Source organism: Rhincodon typus, chromosome 1 (assembly GCF_021869965.1).
Source record: "Rhincodon typus isolate 14 chromosome 1, sRhiTyp1.1, whole genome shotgun sequence".
NCBI lineage: Eukaryota > Metazoa > Chordata > Chondrichthyes > Orectolobiformes > Rhincodontidae > Rhincodon > Rhincodon typus.
The window spans coordinates 65,243,302-65,264,999 of NC_063332.1; the positions used below are offsets into that span (position 1 = coordinate 65,243,302).

Sequence of the window (21,698 nt, forward strand, 5' to 3'; positions counted from 1 at the left end):
TTCCAGGAACTTCTGTTTTTGTTCCTGATTTACAGCATCCGCAGTTCTTTCGGTTTTTAATAATTGACTTCACTAGTTTTGAAACAATTGTGATATACAAGCAGGAAAGACTCGGGGGATTCCTGAGCACCTGCCTTGTCCTCTGAGACTGTGTGTTGGTTACGTATTCACTCTCTCCCTACATATGGCTATCTACATGGACCTCTGCCTTGAGAATGCACAACAAAGACTCAATTCACTGCTCAAGTTTTGAAACCTGGAGCTCAAACTTGTGCAGCCAGTGACACCGCCTGCAGATGTGTTTGCCTGGGACATATGGTATCTCCAATGACTTCACACACTCTGCAGGACATACACCCATCTTGGCTCAGCTGACCTGCCATCCCATAACTCTAAGAACAATTTGTTACCTTTAGAATAAGTACAAAATTACTATTAAAAATTTATAAAGCTAACACAAGTGAAGAAAAGAGATAACAAGGTGTAGAGCTGGATGAACACAGCAGGCCAAGCAGCATCAGAGGAGCAGGAAAGCTGACGTTTCGGGTGTCTAGACCCGAAACGTCAGATTTCCTGCTCGGCCTGCTGTGTTCATCCAGCTCTACACCTTGTTATCTCAGATTCTCCAGCATTGGCAGTTCCTACTATCTCTGTAACAAGTGAAGAAAAGTTTAGTTACTAACTTTTCTTCAGCTTAGTTTATTATTCTATTTTACTTTGATTTGATTTAACTTTACTTTCCTTTTGGTAGTGTTCCTTACTTAAATCCTTGCAGCTATTTCTTTCTAAAAATATTTCCCAGTTTTTGCTTTTTCAACTCACTCTCTAATAGCAGCTTCTCGCTAAAGGACAAAATACACCTTTTAAAGCCATAGTTTTATCACAATTGAGAAATAAAAAGAAAATTTGAGAATGATGAACCAAGTTAAGGATGGCCTGATAATGGAGAGTTCCATCTGCATATGCATAGTTTCATGCGCCTGAACAAACGGTTTACAAATTGAAGAATATTAACTTCTACGACATTTGTTTAAGTGCAGACCTGTCTGTAACTGAAGTGTTGGGATTCTTCCAGGTGAGCCCATTGGACAGGTGAAGCAAATTAAACAGTTCCAACATCAAACCTGGGTACCATCAGTTGCTCCAGCAACCACTCCCACACCCATAAACGGAGCTGCATCAGGACATTATTCAAATGGGCCACAGCACACTGCAGCAATCTGGAATTGCGCAATGCAGAACAGGAGCACTTATACGGAGTTTTTAAAAGAAATGGATACCCAAAATGTACAATAGGCCATTACCTCCACAACAGACACAACAAGAAGACACAACACAGCCAGACACACCAGTCACCCTACTGTATATCAGAGATAACCACAAGACTACTCAGACCCCTAGGTATCAGGGTAGCCTACAAACTAACACTGTGACAGCTACTGATGAACGTAAAGGATCCCATACCCAAAACAAATAAAACTAATGTAATATACAAAATACCATGCAAGGACTGTGAAAAACATTACATAGGCCAAACTGGAAGAAAACTGTCAATAAGGATAAATGAACACCAAATAGCCACCAAGAGACATGATCAATTCTCACTGGTTTCAATAGATACGGACAAAGAAGGACACAAGTTTGACTGGGACAACACATCCATAATAGCACGAGCCAAACAGAGACATGCCAGGGAACTCCTGGAGGCCTGGCATTCCAACTGGAACTCCATCAACAAACACATTGAACTGGACCCAATAAATAAACCACTGAAAAACACAACTGGAAGTAATGCCAACCACCCCAGCAAACTGAAGCATATAAATAACAAGCAGGACAGAACACCAACGCTTCAGTGAAGGCACACTGACGATGTTACCTAGCAGGGTGACGAAACGTTTGCAACCAAACACACTGACTCGGCGAGCAAGTCTATAACTTCAATGAGGAATTTAGATAGGGTTAATGGTAGTTGTCTTTTCCCTTGGATGGGGAGATTTCAAGACTAGGGGTCACATTTTTAAACTGAGACAGATTTAAAAAAGACAGGAGGAACAAATTCTTTACACAGAGGGTGGTTTAGGTGTGGTATGACCTGCCTGTGGAAGTGGTGGATGTTAGTACAATTGCAACATTTAAAACACGTTTGGATAGGTACGTGAATAGGAAAGGATTGGCGGGGATATGGGCCAGGAGAAGGCAGGTGGGACTAGTTTAGTTTGGGATTATGTTCAGCATGGACTGGTTGGACCAAAGGGTCTGTTTCCATGCTGTATGACTCTGACTTTATGACTGTATAAAGCTGTTTTCAATTGGTATTATGGTGACTGCAATAGACTTTTGAGGTGTTCACTCCAGATTGTGAACTGTTTTACTGGTGTGTGTGTGTGTGCAATAGTTGTGATTTTGTGAAAGTGCAAATGGTACTCCACCAAATAGAGGTGTCAGTCACAGACACAGGCTTTGATTTACAATTGGTTGTGGGACAGTGGAACCACTGCATGGATGAATATGTTGGCGACCAATGATGGCAGTGTAGCGTGAGGGAGTTGTGGGCAGAAAGTCACGTGAGCTTCCAGGAATCCCTTCAATGAAGAGAATTGATGGCTCTATCCTCAACTGTCAGTCAGTTTCTTTGACATTCAATTCTGAATAAAAAGAGATTTCCTTCAATAAATATTGGCAAGGCCCAAAGCATTATCTTCTATTCTTGCTACAAACTCCATTCGCTAGCGACTGACTTCATCCTTCTCCCTTAGAGGATGAACCAGGCAGTTTGTGACATTGGTACTATTTGACCCTGAGTTGAGGTTCTAATCACAAGGGCATCTATATTATTCATTTGTTATTCCATCTATTTATTGGTGCAACTTCCAAGGTTAAAACAAGAACGGAAAGAAGCAATAAAGGTGGTCATGCAAGAACAAATTCAAAATATTGAAATGGTCAGACTGAGTAAATTTACGGAAAATATGTCTAAACTACAGTTCTAGATATTTTTCAAAACAGGGATAAATTTTAACCTTCCCATTCCAACTGTTGCCATAAGTGCGTTTGTCTATTGCTAGTCGGTGCTATTCTGGGAGTCCGAAGTTTAGCAGCCCTGATGTGATGTAATTGTGCGCCATGCCGAGTTGTGCGCATGTGCATTGCTGCCTGATGGCGCGGTCCTGTTTGAGGCGTGGAGACGCTGAGTGGAGTGACGAGCGCTGAGCGAGATCAGGTACACTTTCACATGGTCTACTTCACCGGCTTGCTACGTACGCAGGCCGAACCGAGTTTCCATCTCTGAAAATTTGGTAAACCCTGAATGGGGTGCTGTGTGTTTAGGTATGAATATCTGCCGCAGATTTATGCCGGAACGGTAAACAACAGGCGTGGGACCGAAAAGCTGCCGCAGTGGGCGGCTTGCGGCCAGTGGCCGTCCAGTATTGGTGTTAATATGATTGACTTTATCAGATTCCAATCAGCCGCTCTTGTCCTATTTCCAAATATATGTAGACTTTCCCTAAACAATGTATCTTACCTTTACCAGCACTATGAGAACAAATACCCTGAAATGTATTGCAGGAAGTGGACTGCGTATTTTGCGTCCCGAAATGTGTAACCGGGCTACGAAGCAAATGCTTCGAATTGGAAGGAATCTCAGGCGCGAGTGTGTAATGCACGCAATTATAACACGCCGGAATTTTCTGGCTCCCTTATTCTTCGCTGTTGCTCCCTGTGCCTCGAAAAAATCTTGACTCATAATAAAGGCATCCTTGAGGCATTTATGTGCATTCAAACTTGCTTTGCATAATGCGATCGATGCTTTGCAACTTTATTAAAATACTTAAGAGCATTTTTTTAGACCTTGATTGTTTACATTAATTTCTGCTTATTTATGCCCTTTTCTGTGTTGTGCTTAACTACTTATTGGGAAAGGTTATATCGCCATCGTCCTAACAGACAATAGGACCGTTCTCTCACTGGATAGAGACAACTATGGTGATTTAAAGTAAGGTTACCATGCTTCGGGGGAGAGGAGGTTGAGAAGGAGAATCCTCCAAGGTAACCTAAGCCAGTGCGGGGTCTGAACCCATGTTGGTATTACTGTGCATTGCAAATCAGCTGTCCAGCTAACTAACCCCCATTCTCCATGTCTAGATGCTGACAAAATAATATAATTCGTGTGGCACCCCATAACCTTAATATTTTCATATGTTACATTAGAATTTTGCTGTATATTTGAGAATTGTGGAAGTTGACAGGACCAAAGGGAGATATTTGTCCTATTTTGTCTATGTTGGCTATTTGTAAAAGTAATTAGAAATATTTCTTCCCATCACCCAAATAAGGGTGCTAAGGTTGTAGTTATCTTTTCCTCAATTAGTCCTTTGGCAAACAGTTCTATTTAATAAATCTTCACAGTTTACGCTTATGCTGAATTGCTTTCTTCATACACTTTGAAAGAAGATCTGCATTGACGTAGTTACTTTTGTGACAGCTGAAATATGTCAAAGCAGTTTGTAACTGATTCATACTTTAGAAGTGTTGGCAGGTGGGAAATGAAGCCACAGCACTTTTTTTTATTTATTCATAGAATGTAGGTATTTCTATCCTTTAATTATCAAGAGTCAACCACATTATTGTTGGTCTGGGTTCACATGTAGGCCAAACCAGGTAAGAATGACAATTTCTATCCATTAAAACCCATTAGTGAAGCAGACAGGTTTTCTGATCATCGTCAACAGGTTTCAAAGTCATCATTAAACTTTTAATTCAGATTTTTATTAAATTCAAATTCCATCACTAGCCATACCATGGTGAGATTCAAACAGACGTCCCAGAACATTAGTCTGAGTAGTTAGTTTAGTAACATTACCATTACACCATTGGCTTTCCTCTTACATTACAGAAATGTGATAAATTACCAGATAACCAATTTAAATGTTTGTCCAGGGATGAGGACCCTGAAAATAATTTTCCTTCTCTACAGCATTGTGCCATGCAATGTTTATCTACGTCGGAGAGCACAGGTGGGGTGTTGGTTGAGCATCTCATCCAAATTGTGGCACTCTGTCAGTGCAGTACTCCTTCATTACTGTGCTAGATTGTTAGCCTGGATATGCTTAGGATTCTGGAGTGGGACTTGAACCCACAAGCTTCTAACTATGCTATTTACTAAGGTATGGCTGACGTTGTTTTAAATGTATGATCACCCCCACCCAAAACATAACCAGAGAACATTGAGTTTCTCTATTCACACTGTCAAAATCGCTCATAATTTTAAAACATCTGAAATTTCTTAATAGTTTTTGCTCCTTTAGTAGCTGTCACAGTAACTTTTTTTCTGTTCATGGCATGAGAACATCATTGGAAAGGCCTATGTTTATTGCCAATCCTAAATTGCCCTTAAGCTGTTGGCTGAACCACTGCAGTGCCTGTGTTGTAGTGCTGATAATGCTATTAGAAAGGAAGTTCCAGGTTTGTGGCTTGGTGATAGTGAAGGAATGACAATATAGTTCTAAATCAAGAGAAAAGAGACAGCCTGTTAATCCTTTCCTGATATACCGTTGTATGTATCGTACTGAGAGACTTGTTGGGAATCTAACAAGTGAAGGCATTCCATTGTGCCTGCTGCTGTCATCCTTCACAGTGTTAGATGTAATTTTGGGAGGTGGTGTTGAAGGAACAAAGGCAGGTGGTAACTCCTGCTTACGGAACACACTACTGCCACAGTGTGTCAGTGCTGGAGGTAGTAAATGGGATGCCGATAAAGTAGGTCATTTTGTCATGGATGGTGTCAAACATTTTGAGTGTTATTGTTGCTACTCCAAGAAATTTGAGAGCATTCTGTTGCACATTGGACTGACGCGTTGAAGAAACTGGATAAGCTTTGGGGAGTCAGAAGCTTAGCTACTTGCAGAATTCCCAACTTCTGACCTGCTCTTGTTGCCATAGTTTTGATATGGCTGGTTCGGTTAAATTTCTGGTCAGTAGTAATACCAGCGTGCTGATGGTGGGATTTTCACTAATGGTAATAGTGTTGAGTGTCAAGGGGAGGTGATTTTGTTGTCTTTTGGAGATGATCATTGGCTGGCACATGGAAGTTACTTGCTGTGTATTAACCCATGCCTGAATGTTGTCAATATCTGCCTGGACTGCTTTGCTATATGAAAGAGACTGATCGAAACAGTCACCAGTGAACATCCCTAACTCTGATCTGACCCTGCACTAGAGGGAAAGCCATTATTAAATTAACAGGGGATATTTCTAGTGAGGGCTGATGATCCCTCACAGTCATGTAATGGGACTGAGATCAGCCTAAAACTATTTTCCTTTGTGCTCGTTGTGACTCTGTCTGGTGGAGAATTATTTTTTTGATTCCTATTGATCTCTGTTTGCGAGGCTGTTTGACTAGTGCTGCACTGATACTGTGGACAGTGACTCTCGTCATAGATCTAGAATTTTACTCCTTTGTTCATGGATCAAGGATCTAATGATGTTGGGAATCAGATGCCCCTTGTGGAAAGTAAATTTAGCATTTTTTGAGCAGTTTATTGATGAGTAAGTTCCACTTAAGATTGATAAGGAGACTGGTTGATTCTATTAGTTTGTCCTGCTTTTTGTGAGCCATCTTCCTTATTGCCAGTGTTGTCGAAGGATGGCATGGTTTATTCAGGAGCTTGAATTTTCACTTCTACAGTTGAATATTGTCCGGGTTCATAGCATGAGTTGAGTCTAGCACCTTCAGTCATTTCTTGATCCATGATGCTTTCATTCTTGGGAGGATGTCTAGATGGATCATCCATTTGGCATTTCTGGCTAAGGGTGGTTGTCATTGTTTCAGTTCCCATTTTTATATTACAGGGTTTCTCCATCATAAAGGATGGGTATGTTTATGGAGCTGCCTCTTCTGGTTAGCTGAGGCCAATTATACACCACCACTCATACTACCTGAGGCATGACAGCAGTGTTTTGACCTGAAAGTTGTTTTGGGATTGTTTGACTGCCTATTGCATACTGTTTGGAATGCATGTAGTCTTTGTAGCTTTACCAGTTGACACCTCATTTTATAGATATATTTGGTGATACTTCAAACATGGTTTTGTAGCTCCAAGTATGTGCAAGTGCATCACACTGCCAGCTCAAATAAGAATCTTAAATTGGTTCTTGGCACATTCTGAATAATTCAGAGCTAATATTGTCCAATCATGGAAACCTATCTAATGCTACACTCTGTTTTTAAGTTCTGCAAGCACATACTAATGTTCTTAAGAAGGGAGATTGCCATCCTTATGTGGTCTGGCCTACAATGACACCAGGCTCTCAACAAAGTGGTTTACTCTTAATTGCTCTCTTGGCGTCGAGGGATGGGCAGTAAATGGGCTAGCCTAGTTGTCGATGCCCACATCCCATGAATGAGTAAAAAATGCTGGTTGGGTATGGTTAGTATGTTGCGTGTTGTGAGCTGCTAAAGGATACCTTGTGAGGTAATGCCTACGATGATCAGGTCATTTCTTGGTGTATCTTGCAAACAAAAACATTTGATCCTGAAAAATGCCCAGTCTATCTCAATACCAAGGAAAGGTGAGATATGCTGAAATTATCACCTTATTTGAGGAAGGATGTTCTACCAATGAAGGGAGTGCAACAAAGGTTTACCAGACTGTATCCTGGAATGGCAGGACTGATGCCTGAAGAGAAATTGGATTGGTTAGGACTACATTGACTGGAGTTAAGAAGAATTAGGGGAATCTCCTAGAATCCTGTTAAATTCTACCTATACAGGACTGTAGAGGATAAACGTAGCAAAGGCCAGGGAGTTCAGAACCCAGGGTTTACAGTCTGCGGATATGGGGATAGGCTGTTTAAGACTGAAATGAGAAATCTTTTCACTAGAGAGTCATGAGCCTGGGGAGTTCTCTGTCACTGGTTTAGGTTAAAAATTAAATCTTTTCAAGAAGGAGTTAGATATGTAAGTTAATACGAACATTTTTAAAATATAAACCAAGAAAATAAAGGAATAAGTTAAAAGTTCAACAGTCTTTGATGAGTCTGCCACTTATCTTGCTCTCCCAAGAGACCTTGGCTGCCTGTTCTTGATGCCGCCAAAGCAGATACTGCTGCTAGAGCTGCAACCTGTCTGATATCCCCAGTGCCTCTCATGAACATGCTCGGGCAGGACCCACTCACACGCTGAGTCGAGACACTGTCATGAGCCGCCAAGAGACCGAGCCGACATACAGCCGAGAGACCAGGCTGAGACCTGCTACAAGCCGATGAGAGCCGTGGAAAGACTGGGGCAACATACCACCATGAGTCGCTGAGAGACAAGCCTAGACCTGCCATGAGCTGCCACTAGACGAGGCCGAGACCTACCACAGGGGAGGTGAAGAAACACCAAGAGGGGGAAAACGCAAAAAGGGGAAAGGAAATATGAAAAAAAGGAAAGAAAAGCGAAGGAAATGAGAAATAAACGGACAGAGCGGAGGAGCTCTGGCTGGAGTGTCCTACTTTGCCGCCATCTTGGAATATAGATCTTAAGGCTAAAGGGATCATAGGGAATGGGGATAGAGCAGGAGCAGGATTCTGGACTCAGATGATCAACCGTGATCAAATTGAATGGTGCAGCAGGCTGAAAAGGGCTGCATGGCCTACTCCTTCAGTTTTCTGTTTTTATGTTTCGTGCTGCGAATATGCAATCGCAACAACTGGTGTTCGCCACTAACAGGAAGTTGTTACGAAGCCAAAACAAAGCTCTCCCTATCACCGAAATGAAAATGTGGTATATGAATTTCAGTTCTAAAATGATGGTAGGTCTGTAGGTCCGTATGTCCCAAATACTCGCAGATTGATGACCCATTATTTACAATAAGTAAGGTATTGACTACCAGGCCGTGTTTGCATAACTCAACATGAAATGTGTTTCTGTGATTAGACATAATTTGCTAAATAATCCTGAGAATGCTCACAATTACACTGGCAAACGATCTAAAATTGTCTGTTGGTTTGCAGTGTGGAAGTTGTGGATATTATTTCACAGGACCTTGTTCTTTCTATCTGTAAAGAACATGTACAAACAGCTTCAGCACAATAAAATAAGCAACAGCCATTCTCTGTTCATTTTTCAAGACATTGTCCTCACCAATCAGTCAACCCCTTGGATTTAAACGTTGAACAAACATTGGTGGTCAGGGTCATCATATAACTGATGCATTCTCTATATCAAAGCCTCTACCAACCAGTGTCCACATGCCAATTAATTAGTAAACACTTCACATAGGGTTTGAAATTATTGTTTTCCCTTCACATGGATAGTTTTGCAAGTGTACACGAGGGCTAGATAAAAACCTTTGACGAAATGCCCTTTCTCAGCAAAGCCTAAATTCTGTACTACCAAACAACTAGTTACTATTCCACTGTTACGACAAGTGAAAAATATCAGAAACAAAATAACCATTCAAGAGTGGATGAGTGTCTGTACTTAATATGCTGTTAACCTTTTGTTTTCCATGCTTCTGGCCAATGGATTTTGAATTTTGAGACCCTTCGAGATTATGCTGCAGATTTTGTGACTTTGCTATTTATTCTTTCTCTTATGTAGTTACTTGAGTGCTCATGAAGTAAATGATGGAAGGGAAGTGGTGATAAATATGTCAAAAATTAGGACTGAAAATCCAGAGTAAAATTTAAAAATGCAGTAATTTTCATCTCCTTTGTTAAATAGAGACTGGAGAGAAGAACAGTTGGACAAAGGAGTGGATAACGATCTGGCTAGGAGGTTTAATAGCTGTTAATGGACACTTTGTGGCTAAGAATGGGTTGTGTGTAAAAGCAGACTATGTGATCACAGAGCCTGATGTGTGGCAGTGGGGGCTAGGACATAGAAGAGTTCAAGCCGTAAAATTATTGAACTTTATGTCTTCCCTCCCGCAACAGCGATAGGGTCTCCTTGTCCTTATCTACCATTTCACCAGCATCCACATCCAGAAAATCATTAGCCTCCATTTCCACCACCTCCAGCGAGATGCCACCACTAGACACACATTCCCTTCCCCTCCCTTGTCTGCCTTTCACAAGGACCGTTGCCTCCAGCACACTCTGGTCCACTTTTCCTTCACTCCTAACACCCCCTCACAGCCCCACAGCACCTTCCCTTGCTACTGCAGAAGGTGTAACACTTGTCCGTTTACTTCCCCCATCAGTATCCAAGAGCCCAGAACCTTCCAGGTGAAGCAGCGCGTTATCTGCACTTTGCACAATCTAGTCTGCTACATTTTTTGCTCACATTGTGGTCTCTTCTACACTGGGGAAACAAACTGTAGACTAGGTGACCACTTTGTGGAACACCTACATTCTGCCTGCCAAAATGACCCTGAGTTTTCAGTTGCCTGCCACTTCAACATACCACCCTGTTCCCTGGGCAGTATCTTAATCTTGGGCTTGATGCCGTGCTCCAGCAAAGCACAATGTAAGCTGGAGGAACAACACCTCATTTTCCACTTGGGGTCTCTGCAGCCTTCTGGACTCAAAATTAAGTTCAATAACTTTAGGGCTTGAACTCCCCTATGTCCTAGCCCTCACCCCCACACACCATGCCCTTTGATCACATAGTCTGCTTTTACACACAACTCAAAGATAGCCACTGTAGTCTCCATTAAAAGCTATTTCCGCCAGCCACTATTTATCCACTTCTTTGTCTGTCCAACTGTTCTTCTCACTTTCTGGGCTCTATCCCCACCTTTCGTTTACTCCTTACCCCTACCCCCACCCTTTCTTTACATTTTCCTAGCTACCATCAGTTCTGAGGAAGGGTCACTTGACTTGAAACGTTAACTCTGATTTCTCTTTGCAGATACTGCAGACCTGCTGAGCTTTTCCAGCAATTTCTGTTTTTGTTTCTGATTTACAGCATCTGCAGTTGTTTTGGTTTTATTTAACAAAGGCGGCATTTGGTACGCTTGCCTTTATTGGTCAGTGCATTGAGTATGAGAGTAGGGAAGTCATGATGCAGGTATCCAGGACATCGGTTAGGCCACTTCTAGAATACTGTATTCAATTCTGGTCTCCCTGCTTTAAGAAAGATATTGTGAAACTTGAAAGAGTTCAGAAAAAATTTACAAGGATGTTGCCGGGGTTGGACAGTTTGAGCTATAGGGAGAGGCTGAATAGGCTGGGGCTGTTTTCCCTGGCGTCTGAGGCTGAGGGGTCACCTTATAGAGGTTTATAAAACCATGAGGGACATGGATGGGATGAATAGTCAAGGTCTTTTCTCCAGGGTAGGGGAATCAAAAACAAGAGGGCATAGGTTTATGTTGAGAGGAGAAAGATATAAAAAGGACCTAAGGGGCAACTTTTTCATGCCGAGAGTGGTGCGTGTATGAAAAGAGCTGCCAGAGGAAGTGATGGAGGCTGGTACAAATACAACATTTAAAAGGCATTTGGATAGGTATATGAATAGGAAGGGATCAGAATGATATGGGCCAAATGTTGGCAAATGGGACGAGATTAATTTAGGATATCTGGTCAGCATGGACGAGTTTGACCAAAGGGTCTGTTTCCGTGCAGTCCACAGTGCTATTAAGGAGGGAATTCCAGAACTCCAGCAATATTGAAGGGATAGTGATATGTTCCCAAGTCAGGATGGGAGTGTTTTGGAGGGAAACTTGCAGGTGGTGGTGTTGTTGTTACCCTTTTAACTTTTTTGTTTATGAAGTCTCTCTTCATCGTTCTTATGAAAAACATTACTTTGCACTTTCCTGCTTTAAATTTAATCTGCATGTATCATCAATTTCACCAGTTTGTCGTCTTAGAATTAATCTCTATCTCCCTGACTGCTGAAAATGCTTGGTATTTGTAGTCTATGGAACCAAGACTGAGACATTAATAGATCAGGAAAAGCAATGATTTGAAAATCCACTCTCGGGGATCATTGCTCAGCTAACTAAAGTATTCCCAGTTATTCACTGTGTTAAATGTAGAATGTTTTGCAACACAGATTTTCCTTGAATATTCTTCTCAACAGATTTAGTGTGTTCATAGTTTTAATGTTACATTGATATATAGTTACTCTGTGGAAGCATTTATGAGGAGATAGGTCTTGCCCTTCTGAACTTCCCACCTGTCTCTGATACATTTTTCACTTAAAATCTTGTGTGTAGTGCTAATGTGCATAAATCTGCTAATATTATGAACTATAAATTGGTGTTCTCAGCCCTCTCAAACTGTTTTCTTTTTCTCCTGTCCCCTGTGCCTAGACCCCTCATGATTTTGAACATGTCTATCAAGTCTCCTGCCAGCCCAAGTCTCCTTGCCAACATTCTAATCCATTGATATTTGGAGAAGTTGCTCATCCATGTAAATGATTGTCTTCGGCTTTCTTCTGCACCCTCTACAAAAGCCTTCATGTTCTTCCCAAACTCCGGTGCGTAGGCTAGTACAATTGAGGACAGTGATCACACAGCATTTTAACAATGTTAGTGCTTATGTTGCATGACTGTGACAATACACTGTATAAACCTGATTACTAATCAGGATGAGGAAAATCAATATTGTTTGTGGTGTCTTTTGTACAATTTCCGAGAATAATACACTCTAGAGCCAATCAGGACACAGACGATTTTAGACTCGATAATATGTATTATGACAGGACTAATTAATGACCTTTTATAGTAAAGCTGTCTTTTAGTTAACTGATCATAACACGTTCACGTTCAGTTTGGGTGTGAGGGAAACATGTTTCCCTGTCTCGACTCCGTTTTCTCCCCCTTGGTCCAGGAACTCCCTACCTACATCCGTGCAACCACCCACGTCCTCCAAAACTTCCAATTACCCGGTCTCCAACACCTCATCTTTACCATGGACATCCAGTCCCTATACACCTGCATTCCCCATGCAGATGGCCTAAAGGCCCTCCACTTCTTCCTGCCCGCAGGCCTGACCAGTCCCCCTCCACTGACACCCTCATCCGCTTAGTCGAACTCGTCCTCACCCTCAACAACTTCTCTTTCAATTCCTCCCACTTCCTACAGACAAAGGGGGTGGCCATGGGTACCCGCATGGACCCAAGCTATGCCTGCCTCTTTGTAGGTTACATGGAACAATCCCTCTTCGGTAGCTACACTGGCACTAAACCCCACCTCTTCCTCCGTTACATCGATGACTGTATCGGCACCACCTCGTGCTCCCACGAGGAGCTCGAACAGTTCATCCACTTCACCAACACCTTCCACCCCAACCTTAAGTTCACCTGGACCATCTCTAATACCTCTCTCTCCTTCCTGGACCTCTCTGTTTCCATCTCTGGCAACCACCTGGAAACCGACATCCATTTCAAGCCCACCGACTCCCACAGCTACCTAGAATACACCTCCTCCCACCCATCTTCCTTCAAAAATGCCATCCCCTGTTCCAAAGTCTTTTTCGCCTCCGCCGCATCTGCTCCCAGGATGAGGCGTTCCACTCCCGTACATCTCAGATGTCCTTGTTTTTCAAGGACCGCAACTCTTCTGCACCTCCCCACCGCGGCCACCCCCCACCCCCCGGGTCAGTGGTCGAGAACACCCTCGACCGTGTCTCCCGCAACTCATCCCTCACACCCCCTCCCCGCAATAACAACCTAAACAGAATCCCCCTCGTCCTCGCCGACCCCACCAACCTCCGGATCCAACGCATCATCCTCCGACACTTCCGCCATCTGCAATCCGACCCCACCACCAAAGACATTTTTCCCTCCCCACCCTTATCTGCTTTCCGGAGGGACCACTGTCTCCGGGACTCCTTTGTCTGCTGCACACTCCCCTCCAGCCCCACCACACCTGGCACTTTTCCCTGCAACCGCAGGAAGTGCTACACCTGCCCCTACACATCCCCCCTCCGTCCCAGGCCCCAAGAAGACTTTCCACATCAAGCAGATGTTCACCTGCACATCTGCTAATGTGGTATACTGTATCCGCTGTTCCCGTTGTGGTCTCCTTTACATCGGGGAAACCAAGCGGAGGCTTGGGGACCGCTTTGCGGAACACCTACACTGGGTTCACACTAAACAACTGCACCTCCCAGTCGCGAACCATTTCAACTCCCCCTCCCATTCCTCAGACGACATGTCCATCCTGGGCTTCCTGCAGTGCCACAACGATGCCACCCGAAGGTTGCAGGAACAGCGCCTCCTATTTCGCTTGGGAACCCTGCAGCCCAATGGTATCAATGTGGACTTCACAAGCTTCAAAATCTCCCCTCCCCCACCGCATCCCAAAACCAGCCCAGCTTGTCCCTGCCTCCCTAACCTGTCCTTCCTCCCACCTCAAGCCCCAACCCCATCTCCTACCTACTAACCTCATCCCGCCCCCTTGACCTGTCCGTCCTCCCTGGACTGACCTATCTCCTCCCCAGCTACACTCCCCTTTACTGGCTCCATCCCCGCCTCTTTGACCTGTCTGTCTCCTCTCCACCTGTCTTCTCCTCTATCCATCTTCTATCCGCTTCCCCCTCTCTCCCTATTTATTTCAGAACCCCCTTCCCCTCCCCCATTTCTGAAGAAGGGTCTAGGCCCGAAACGTCAGCCTTCCTGCTCCTCTGATGCTGCTTGGCCTGCTGTGTTCACCCAGCTCTACACCTTATTATTTCAGCCTAGTGTCCTCAGCTTAAATAAAGGTAATTGCAATCCTATGAAGATGGACTTTAAAAATAAAGATGGTAGAGAAAATGTGGCAGCCATTTAAGAAGAAATTTCAGAACTGTCAACAAGGATATATTGTATTGATAAAGAAATATTCGACAAGGTTACACCGTCTATGGATAACTAAGGAAGTTAGGGATGAAATCAAATTGATAGAAAAATGCCAACAAGTCTGTGAAGATTAGTGATATTTCACCTGATCGTCTTGGAAGCCAGCAAAGAGTGACAAAAATGAAGGTGAAATTAGAGTATGAGGGAAAAGCAAGAAATATAAACTCAGTAAAGTTCTACAAGTCTGTTTCAAAGGAAAAGTGTAGTTAGCAAGAGAGTATTAGTTCCTCAGAGTCTTAAGATTTAATAACAGCACACAAGAAAATGTTGGAAGGTTTACACAGATTCTAAAGAAGTACCAGCAGATTGGAAACCCGCAATGTTACACCCCTATTCAGGAAAGGTAAGAGACAAAGCAGGAAGCTTGTAGGCCAGTGAGCCCAACATCTGACTTACGGAAAATCCACCATTAAGGAAGTAATAGCACAATCTTTAGAAAGTCATAACACTGATAAACCGAGTCAGCATGGTTTTGTGAAAAGGAAATTGAGTTTGACTAATTCATGACAATTCTTCGAGGAAGTAACAAGCAGGTTGGAAGTAGGAAAACTTCTATGTGTTGTATTTAGATTTCCCAAGGTATTTGGTGAGGTGGTAGGTAAAAGATTATTATACAAGTGCTCATGGTGTTGGTGATGACAGAGCTCATGGTGTTGGGTAGAGATTTGGTTAGCTAACAGCAGAATGTGTGGATGTGTGGTTGTTTTTGGTTGGCAAGCTGTAACTAAAGGAAGGCCACAAGAATCTGTGCTAGTGCCTGAACTATTTAGAATCTCTAGCAATGGCATGTGAAGGAACTTGTTCTTTATGATGTAGCACTGAACAAAGAACAACACAGCATAGGAACAGACCTTTCGGCCTTCCAAGCCTGCACGAACACATTTTGTCCTTCCATACTAAAACTATCTTCACTTACAGGATCTATATTCATCTATTCCCTTCCTAGTCGTGTATTCATCCAGGTGTTTCTTGTTATTGTGCCTGCTTCCACCACCACCTCTGGCAGCGCGTTCCAGGCACTCACCACCCTTTGTGTGAAAAACTTGCCCCCCTGCACCTTGAACCTGTGTCTCCTAGTAATTGACCCCTCCGCTCTGGGAAAAAGCGTCATACTTTGCACTCTATCCATGCCATTCACAATTTATCAAATTCCTTTCAGATTGCCCCTCAACATCCTGCATTCCAGTGAAAACAAAGCCAGTCTAACCAACCTTTCTTCATATCTATAATCCCCCATATGAAGTAATATCCTGGTAAACCTTTTCTGTACCCTCTCCAAAGCATCCATGTCCTTCTGGTAGTGTGGTGACCAGAACTGTATGCAATATTCCAAGTGTGGCCTAACTAAAGTTCAGTAAAGCAGCAGCATAACTTGTCTACCCTTATACTCAATGCCCTTTCCAATGAAGTGGAGGTGTGAAGGCAAGCATGCCATAGGCCTTTTATACGACCTTATGTATCTGCCTTGCCATCTTCAGTGATCTGTGGACCTGCACACCCAGATCTCTGTGCACATCAATACTCCTAAGGGTTCTGCCATTCACAGTATAATTTCCACCTGTACTTGACCTCACATTTGTCCAGATTAAACTCTGTCTGCCATTTTTCTGCCCATGCATCCAACTCATCTATATCCTGCCGTATTCCCTGACAATCCTCCTCACTATTCGCAATTCCACCAATCTTTGTATTGTCTGCAAACTCACAAATTAGACCAACTGCTTTTTCCTCCAAATCGTTTACGTAGACCACAAACAGCAGAGATCCAGCACTGATCCCTGTGGAACTCCACTAGTCACAGCCCTCCACTCCAAAAAGCATCCTTCCACTGCTACCCTCTGTCCCCTATGACTGAGCCAGTTCTGTATCAATCTTGTATCAGAGATAGTTTATCTCTATCAATCTTGCCAGCTTGCCCCAATACCATGTGACTTCACCTTTTGTACCAGTCTGCCATGAGGGACCTTGTCAAAGGCTTTGCAGATGTTGCCTTTGCTGCTGGCAGGCTGGTCTACCTTAATTGTATGTTGATGCTTTCATAGTGTCGTGGCGGAATAATAGCAACCATTGGCTAGTTTCTGCATCAGAAAGAATGTACCTGTCTGATACATCTTTTCTCCTACAGAATCAGGTGATCTGTCTGAAGATTTTATTTCTGTTTGACTGGGCCATGTTAGTTTGAGACTGTTTTCCAACTTCTGTCTAATTGTGACAGCCTAGAGATTTCTGCTAACTCTCTGTCCGGAGTTACAAACTGAACAACTGCCCTTCTGCAAGAATAACTTCTTGTGGTTCCTGACCATCTGTTTCTGTATTATTAAAAGCTCAACTTTATTAACATTCAATAGTTAACTTCCCACTGTTAAATGATCAAGTCATTTAACTTAAGTTACATGCTTTCTTGGAAATGTTGTCTTTAGTTCGCTGTTCAATTTGACTTTTGGACCTTTACAAAATAAACAAGTCATTTCCAAAGAAATTAAAATTGTAATCTTATTTTTCTTACTCGTTGGAATTCAAGTTTCTAAATAACAGCAACATACTGCAAATGTATCCCGATATCCCTGTAAGCAATGGGAAATGACAAAGGCATTTTCTGCATAAATGGATTACCTCAAAGTACTGTAGTGAAAGAAGTTGCTTGGTGTGAAGGTTGAGCCAGTACACAGCAACATGGGGGGAAAAACTGGGAAGGCATTTCAATGCTCCATGATCCCAGGGTTTACTGAGATAATCCTGTTGGCTGGTTAGGACTTCTTGCTCCTCAATGTTCCATCTCCAGGCACTTTCACTTGCATGCATTTTCTCCATATGCCTTGATTCTCCTACTGATGAAGAATCTAAGCCTTAAATGCATGCAAAGACTCTACCCCCACAACTTTCTGTGGCAAGGAGTTCAGAGAAGTTCTTCCTCGTCTCAGTCTTAAGTTATTCTGAGACTGTGTGGTCTGGAATGAGGCTCCAGCTTGTCTGGCATAAATTTCTTCACTGAACAAACATCAGTTTAAACAGCAATTGCTGTTAAAAACTGCATTAACTGTTTCTACAATTCGTGGTTTTTAAAACTTTCTCACTTCAGTGCGCAATCAAAAATGCAGAAAAATAAGAAGATATGATTTTTCTTAGTCTCATGCCAGAAGCAGATAAAATAGCAATGTTTAAGTGGTATCTTGATAGATACATGAATAGGCAGGGAATAGAGGGACACAGACTGAACAGAGGCAAAAGGTGTTTATTTTAGAAAGTTGGCACAGACTTGGTCGGCTTTAACGCCTGTTCCTGTGCTGTAGTGTTCTTTGAAAAGGAATTGTTTGGCCATTCGCATGTTCATTCATGGGATGTGGGCATCATTGCCCTGGCAGCATTTATTGTCCATCCCCAATTGCCCAGAGGGTGGTTCAGAGTTAACCACATTAACTGGAGTCACATGTATGCCAGACCAGGTAAGGATGACAGTTTCCTTCCCTAAAGGACATTAGTGAATCAGATGGTTTTTTTTTCCAAAAATCGAAAATGGATTCATGGTCATCATTAGATTCTTAATTCCAGATATCTGTTGAATTCAAATTCCACCATTTGCCGTGGTGGGATTTGAACCTGGGGTCCCAGAATATTATCTGGCCTCTGGGTGAACAGTCCAACGGTAATACCACTAGGCCACCACCTCTCCTCTTAGAGTTTTGAAATTGATTGAATGATGGAAATGGGCAAATAAATCTTTATCCCGCTATGTATTTAGCCAATATGCTTGGTCGTATTTTTCAAATTATTTTGTTTAGTGATGTTGAGTACTAAAGCTGTTTATGTACAGCTTTGAACTGATTGTGATGAGAACATTTAATTAGGTTTTATTTGTGAATTTATTAGCTTTTGGCTAATAAAAGTGCTGACATTTTCTTTGGTTCCGTAAGGTAATAGGATCAGAATGTGACAGTGAACAGTGATTAGGTGCAAAATATGATAGCAAGAATATATATTAAAGAAAAAGATAAAATTCAGACTCTGCTGAGAAACAAGCAAACATTAAAATAAGAAAAACGAGATGTATGAACAAGGTTAAAAATATCATGAAAATTGTTTCTTTTCTGTATCAATTGTAAGTCAGGATACTGGATGAGGTTAAAAATAGAAAGAAAGATATTAGGTACTATAATACTTGCGATTGGCCTATATCTTCAGGCACCATAAGCAACAAATGACTTAATTGATGTGTTGGGTCTTAGGGAAGCCTTGACATGTGCACATGCAGTACTTCTCAGGCAGTGCGAACTTCCAATTGCTGGTTTTATCCGCTTAGATTGCTGTATGATTGTCTTTTTGAAGATATGGCCAGAACCCCAGAGACTTGAGTTGATTGTGCAACACTTACCCTGGTTTTTGAATGTTGTTATGCTGATTTGCTTGACTTTTCTGAACAGATATAAAACCAGTTGAGGAGCACAGTTCAAAGTGAAAGAATTCTAGCATCTACAGCATATCGATGCCTTGTGGGGGGTCAGGTTAAATAGCAATGTTCAGTGTTGGAAAAGTCAGCATTGTTGGCGTTGTGTGGTGAGAGAGAATGGGCATTGTTTGGGTGAAGGTGGTGAGAAAAAGCAGAGGGAAAGGTCATTACTGTAGGGGAGTGAGGCAGGTTCTGAACATGACTGGGGATGTGGCTTGAGGAAATGAATATGTGGGCATGGGCTGGTGGTCATTGTCAGAGATGCAAATGAAGGAGGGATGTGAACACCATCGGGTGGGTGAAGATTTTCATGGTACGATGTGATTGTGAATGTTTGTTGAGGTGTTGGCTAGCAGAAAACAGTTTGTAAGTGGGTCTTTGGCAGGATGTGATAAGTGAGCTCGCAGGGATGTATGCTAGGGCCATCAACTTTTTTTGCATAATTTACATCAGTTACTTGGATGAGAGGATTGATGGCATGGTGACTAAATTTGCAGATGACACAAAGATAGATAGAAAAGTGTAACAAAGATGCAGACCGACAAAGCTTAAATGAAAATGGAAGAAACCTGGGAGATAGTGTATAAGATTAAGGAATACTATGCTTTTTTAAAAGGAGAACAAATGAAGAATTCCGAGGTGCAGGGAGATATAGGTGTCCTAGTGCATGAGCCACGAAAGGTAATTTTGCAGGTACAACATGTAATTAAAAGCTTTGTGGAATGTTAGCCTTTGTTTCAATCCCTCTTGTGTCATGGATGTTATTTTCAGTTAACTTAGGTATTGGTAGGCCACTTTTCAAATACTGAGTACAATTCTAATCTCTTTACTTAGCGAGGGGTGTATGTTTGTTGGGCATGATTCAGAGAAGGCCGACTGGATTGATACCTGAATTGAGTGGGTTGTCTGATCAGGAAAGATTGCACAAGTTGGGCTTGTTTTCAAAAGATGGTTGGTGTTATCAACCTTGTTGAGGGGTCGATAGGCTTTGTCAACATTGCTGGGAGGAGATTGCTTCTGGAGGGTGAGGGAGGGATGAGAACATTGTTGAGAGAGGGCGTGGATGTGTGAACACAGGAAAAGGGTTGGAACTGTGAACCTGGAAGGCATGCTGAGGTGGTGAACATTTTCAGTTAACCATGGTAAGTCTGCAGGATATTGCTAGTGGGGGTTTCAGAGTTGGTATTGCTTAATGCCAAAGGAAGGCGGTTGGATTCTTGTTGCCTTGGCTTTGCCTAATCCAAAGATTTTGTGTTGTTTATTACTCCATCCTGTGGTTCTCCTGCAGCGAATACTGGCCCTAAAGTGATTGTCCTCCAACAACTACAACAGTTTTTCTTTATGTCAGGAATGACTCTAACTGATAGATGCTTTTTCTTCTGAATATTACTGACTTCAGTTTTTCTCGTGCTTCTCGGTGTCCTGCTTGATCAAATGCTGGCTTGATGCTTGAGGGAAGTTACTTTTTCCTCTTTTCCATGCTTTAGTTGTGCTATTTGAGACCAAGCAAGTTATGTAAGAACCATATAAAACACTAGTAAAACTGCAGTCACAGTGCTCCATGCAGTTCTGATTACTCATAACAGGAAGGATGGTGCCAAGGAAAGAAAATTTTAATAATGAGGAAAGATTGTATAGACTTGTATTGTTATCTTTAAAGCATAAGAGCTTGAGGGGAGATTTGATAAAGTTCAATAAAAAGTTATGTGTGGCTTAAGTGGAGTGGATAAGAAGGACCTATTTCTATTCACAAAGGTGTCTATAACCATTGAGTGTAGATTTTAAGTTATTAGTAGGATTAGAGGTGATTAAAGGAGAAATTGGTGATGGATGTTCTGGGATTCATTATCTGAAAGGGTAGTAGAGGGTAGAAACCCTCATCAGAAGTAAGGAAAAAATAACTTGGTGTATCTGAACCTACAAGTCTAAGGACTGAAAGCTGGAAAGTGCGATTAGACTGGATTTTTTTTATTGTAACCACCATGATATGCTGGCAGTCATTATTTCAAGTTTATTTGTAATTTAAATGCTAATTTACTCAATCCTACCTGTTCTGATAACTGTTGCAACCTGAAAGTAGACCTCATTAGAAAATCCAAGAGTCATTGCTATTGCTGTAATCATTATAGTTCCTCTGTGTGCAAACAAAATATTGTTCTTGGAGTTAATCTAAAGGCTACCCTTTACAATAAATACTTTGCATTTGATTAATACAAAGTCATGCCCTATATTTAAGAAAATAGCAATGAGGAATTTAAAAAATCCCCTGTTAAAATCCACAGGGGCTTGGAATAGTTGGCCGTGCTTTGGTGACTGAAACCTGATTTGTAAACAGAAGCAGCCTGTACAGACACTGGTGTGCATACATAGACTCTGAAAAAATAATCCAACCTGAGTGATATTGACTAAATTTTGCAAGTGAGTACAACTCAATTCAAGAGATAGCAGGAAGTGCAGATGCTGGAGAATCTGAGATAACGA

At 42.2% G+C, this 21,698-nt stretch overlaps 1 protein-coding gene across 1 annotated transcript in view; it reads left to right on the forward strand.

Moving 5' to 3' along the window:
* The first annotated feature begins 3,220 nt into the window (after window positions 1-3,220).
* Window positions 3,221-21,698, forward strand: part of ipo11 (importin 11) — a 310,760-nt gene continuing 292,282 nt past the window's right edge. The window contains exon 1 of the mRNA XM_048597668.1: window positions 3,221-3,330. Coding sequence (XP_048453625.1) covers window positions 3,311-3,330 — 20 coding nt within the window. The 5' untranslated portion in view covers window positions 3,221-3,310. The remainder of the gene's footprint in view (window positions 3,331-21,698) is intronic.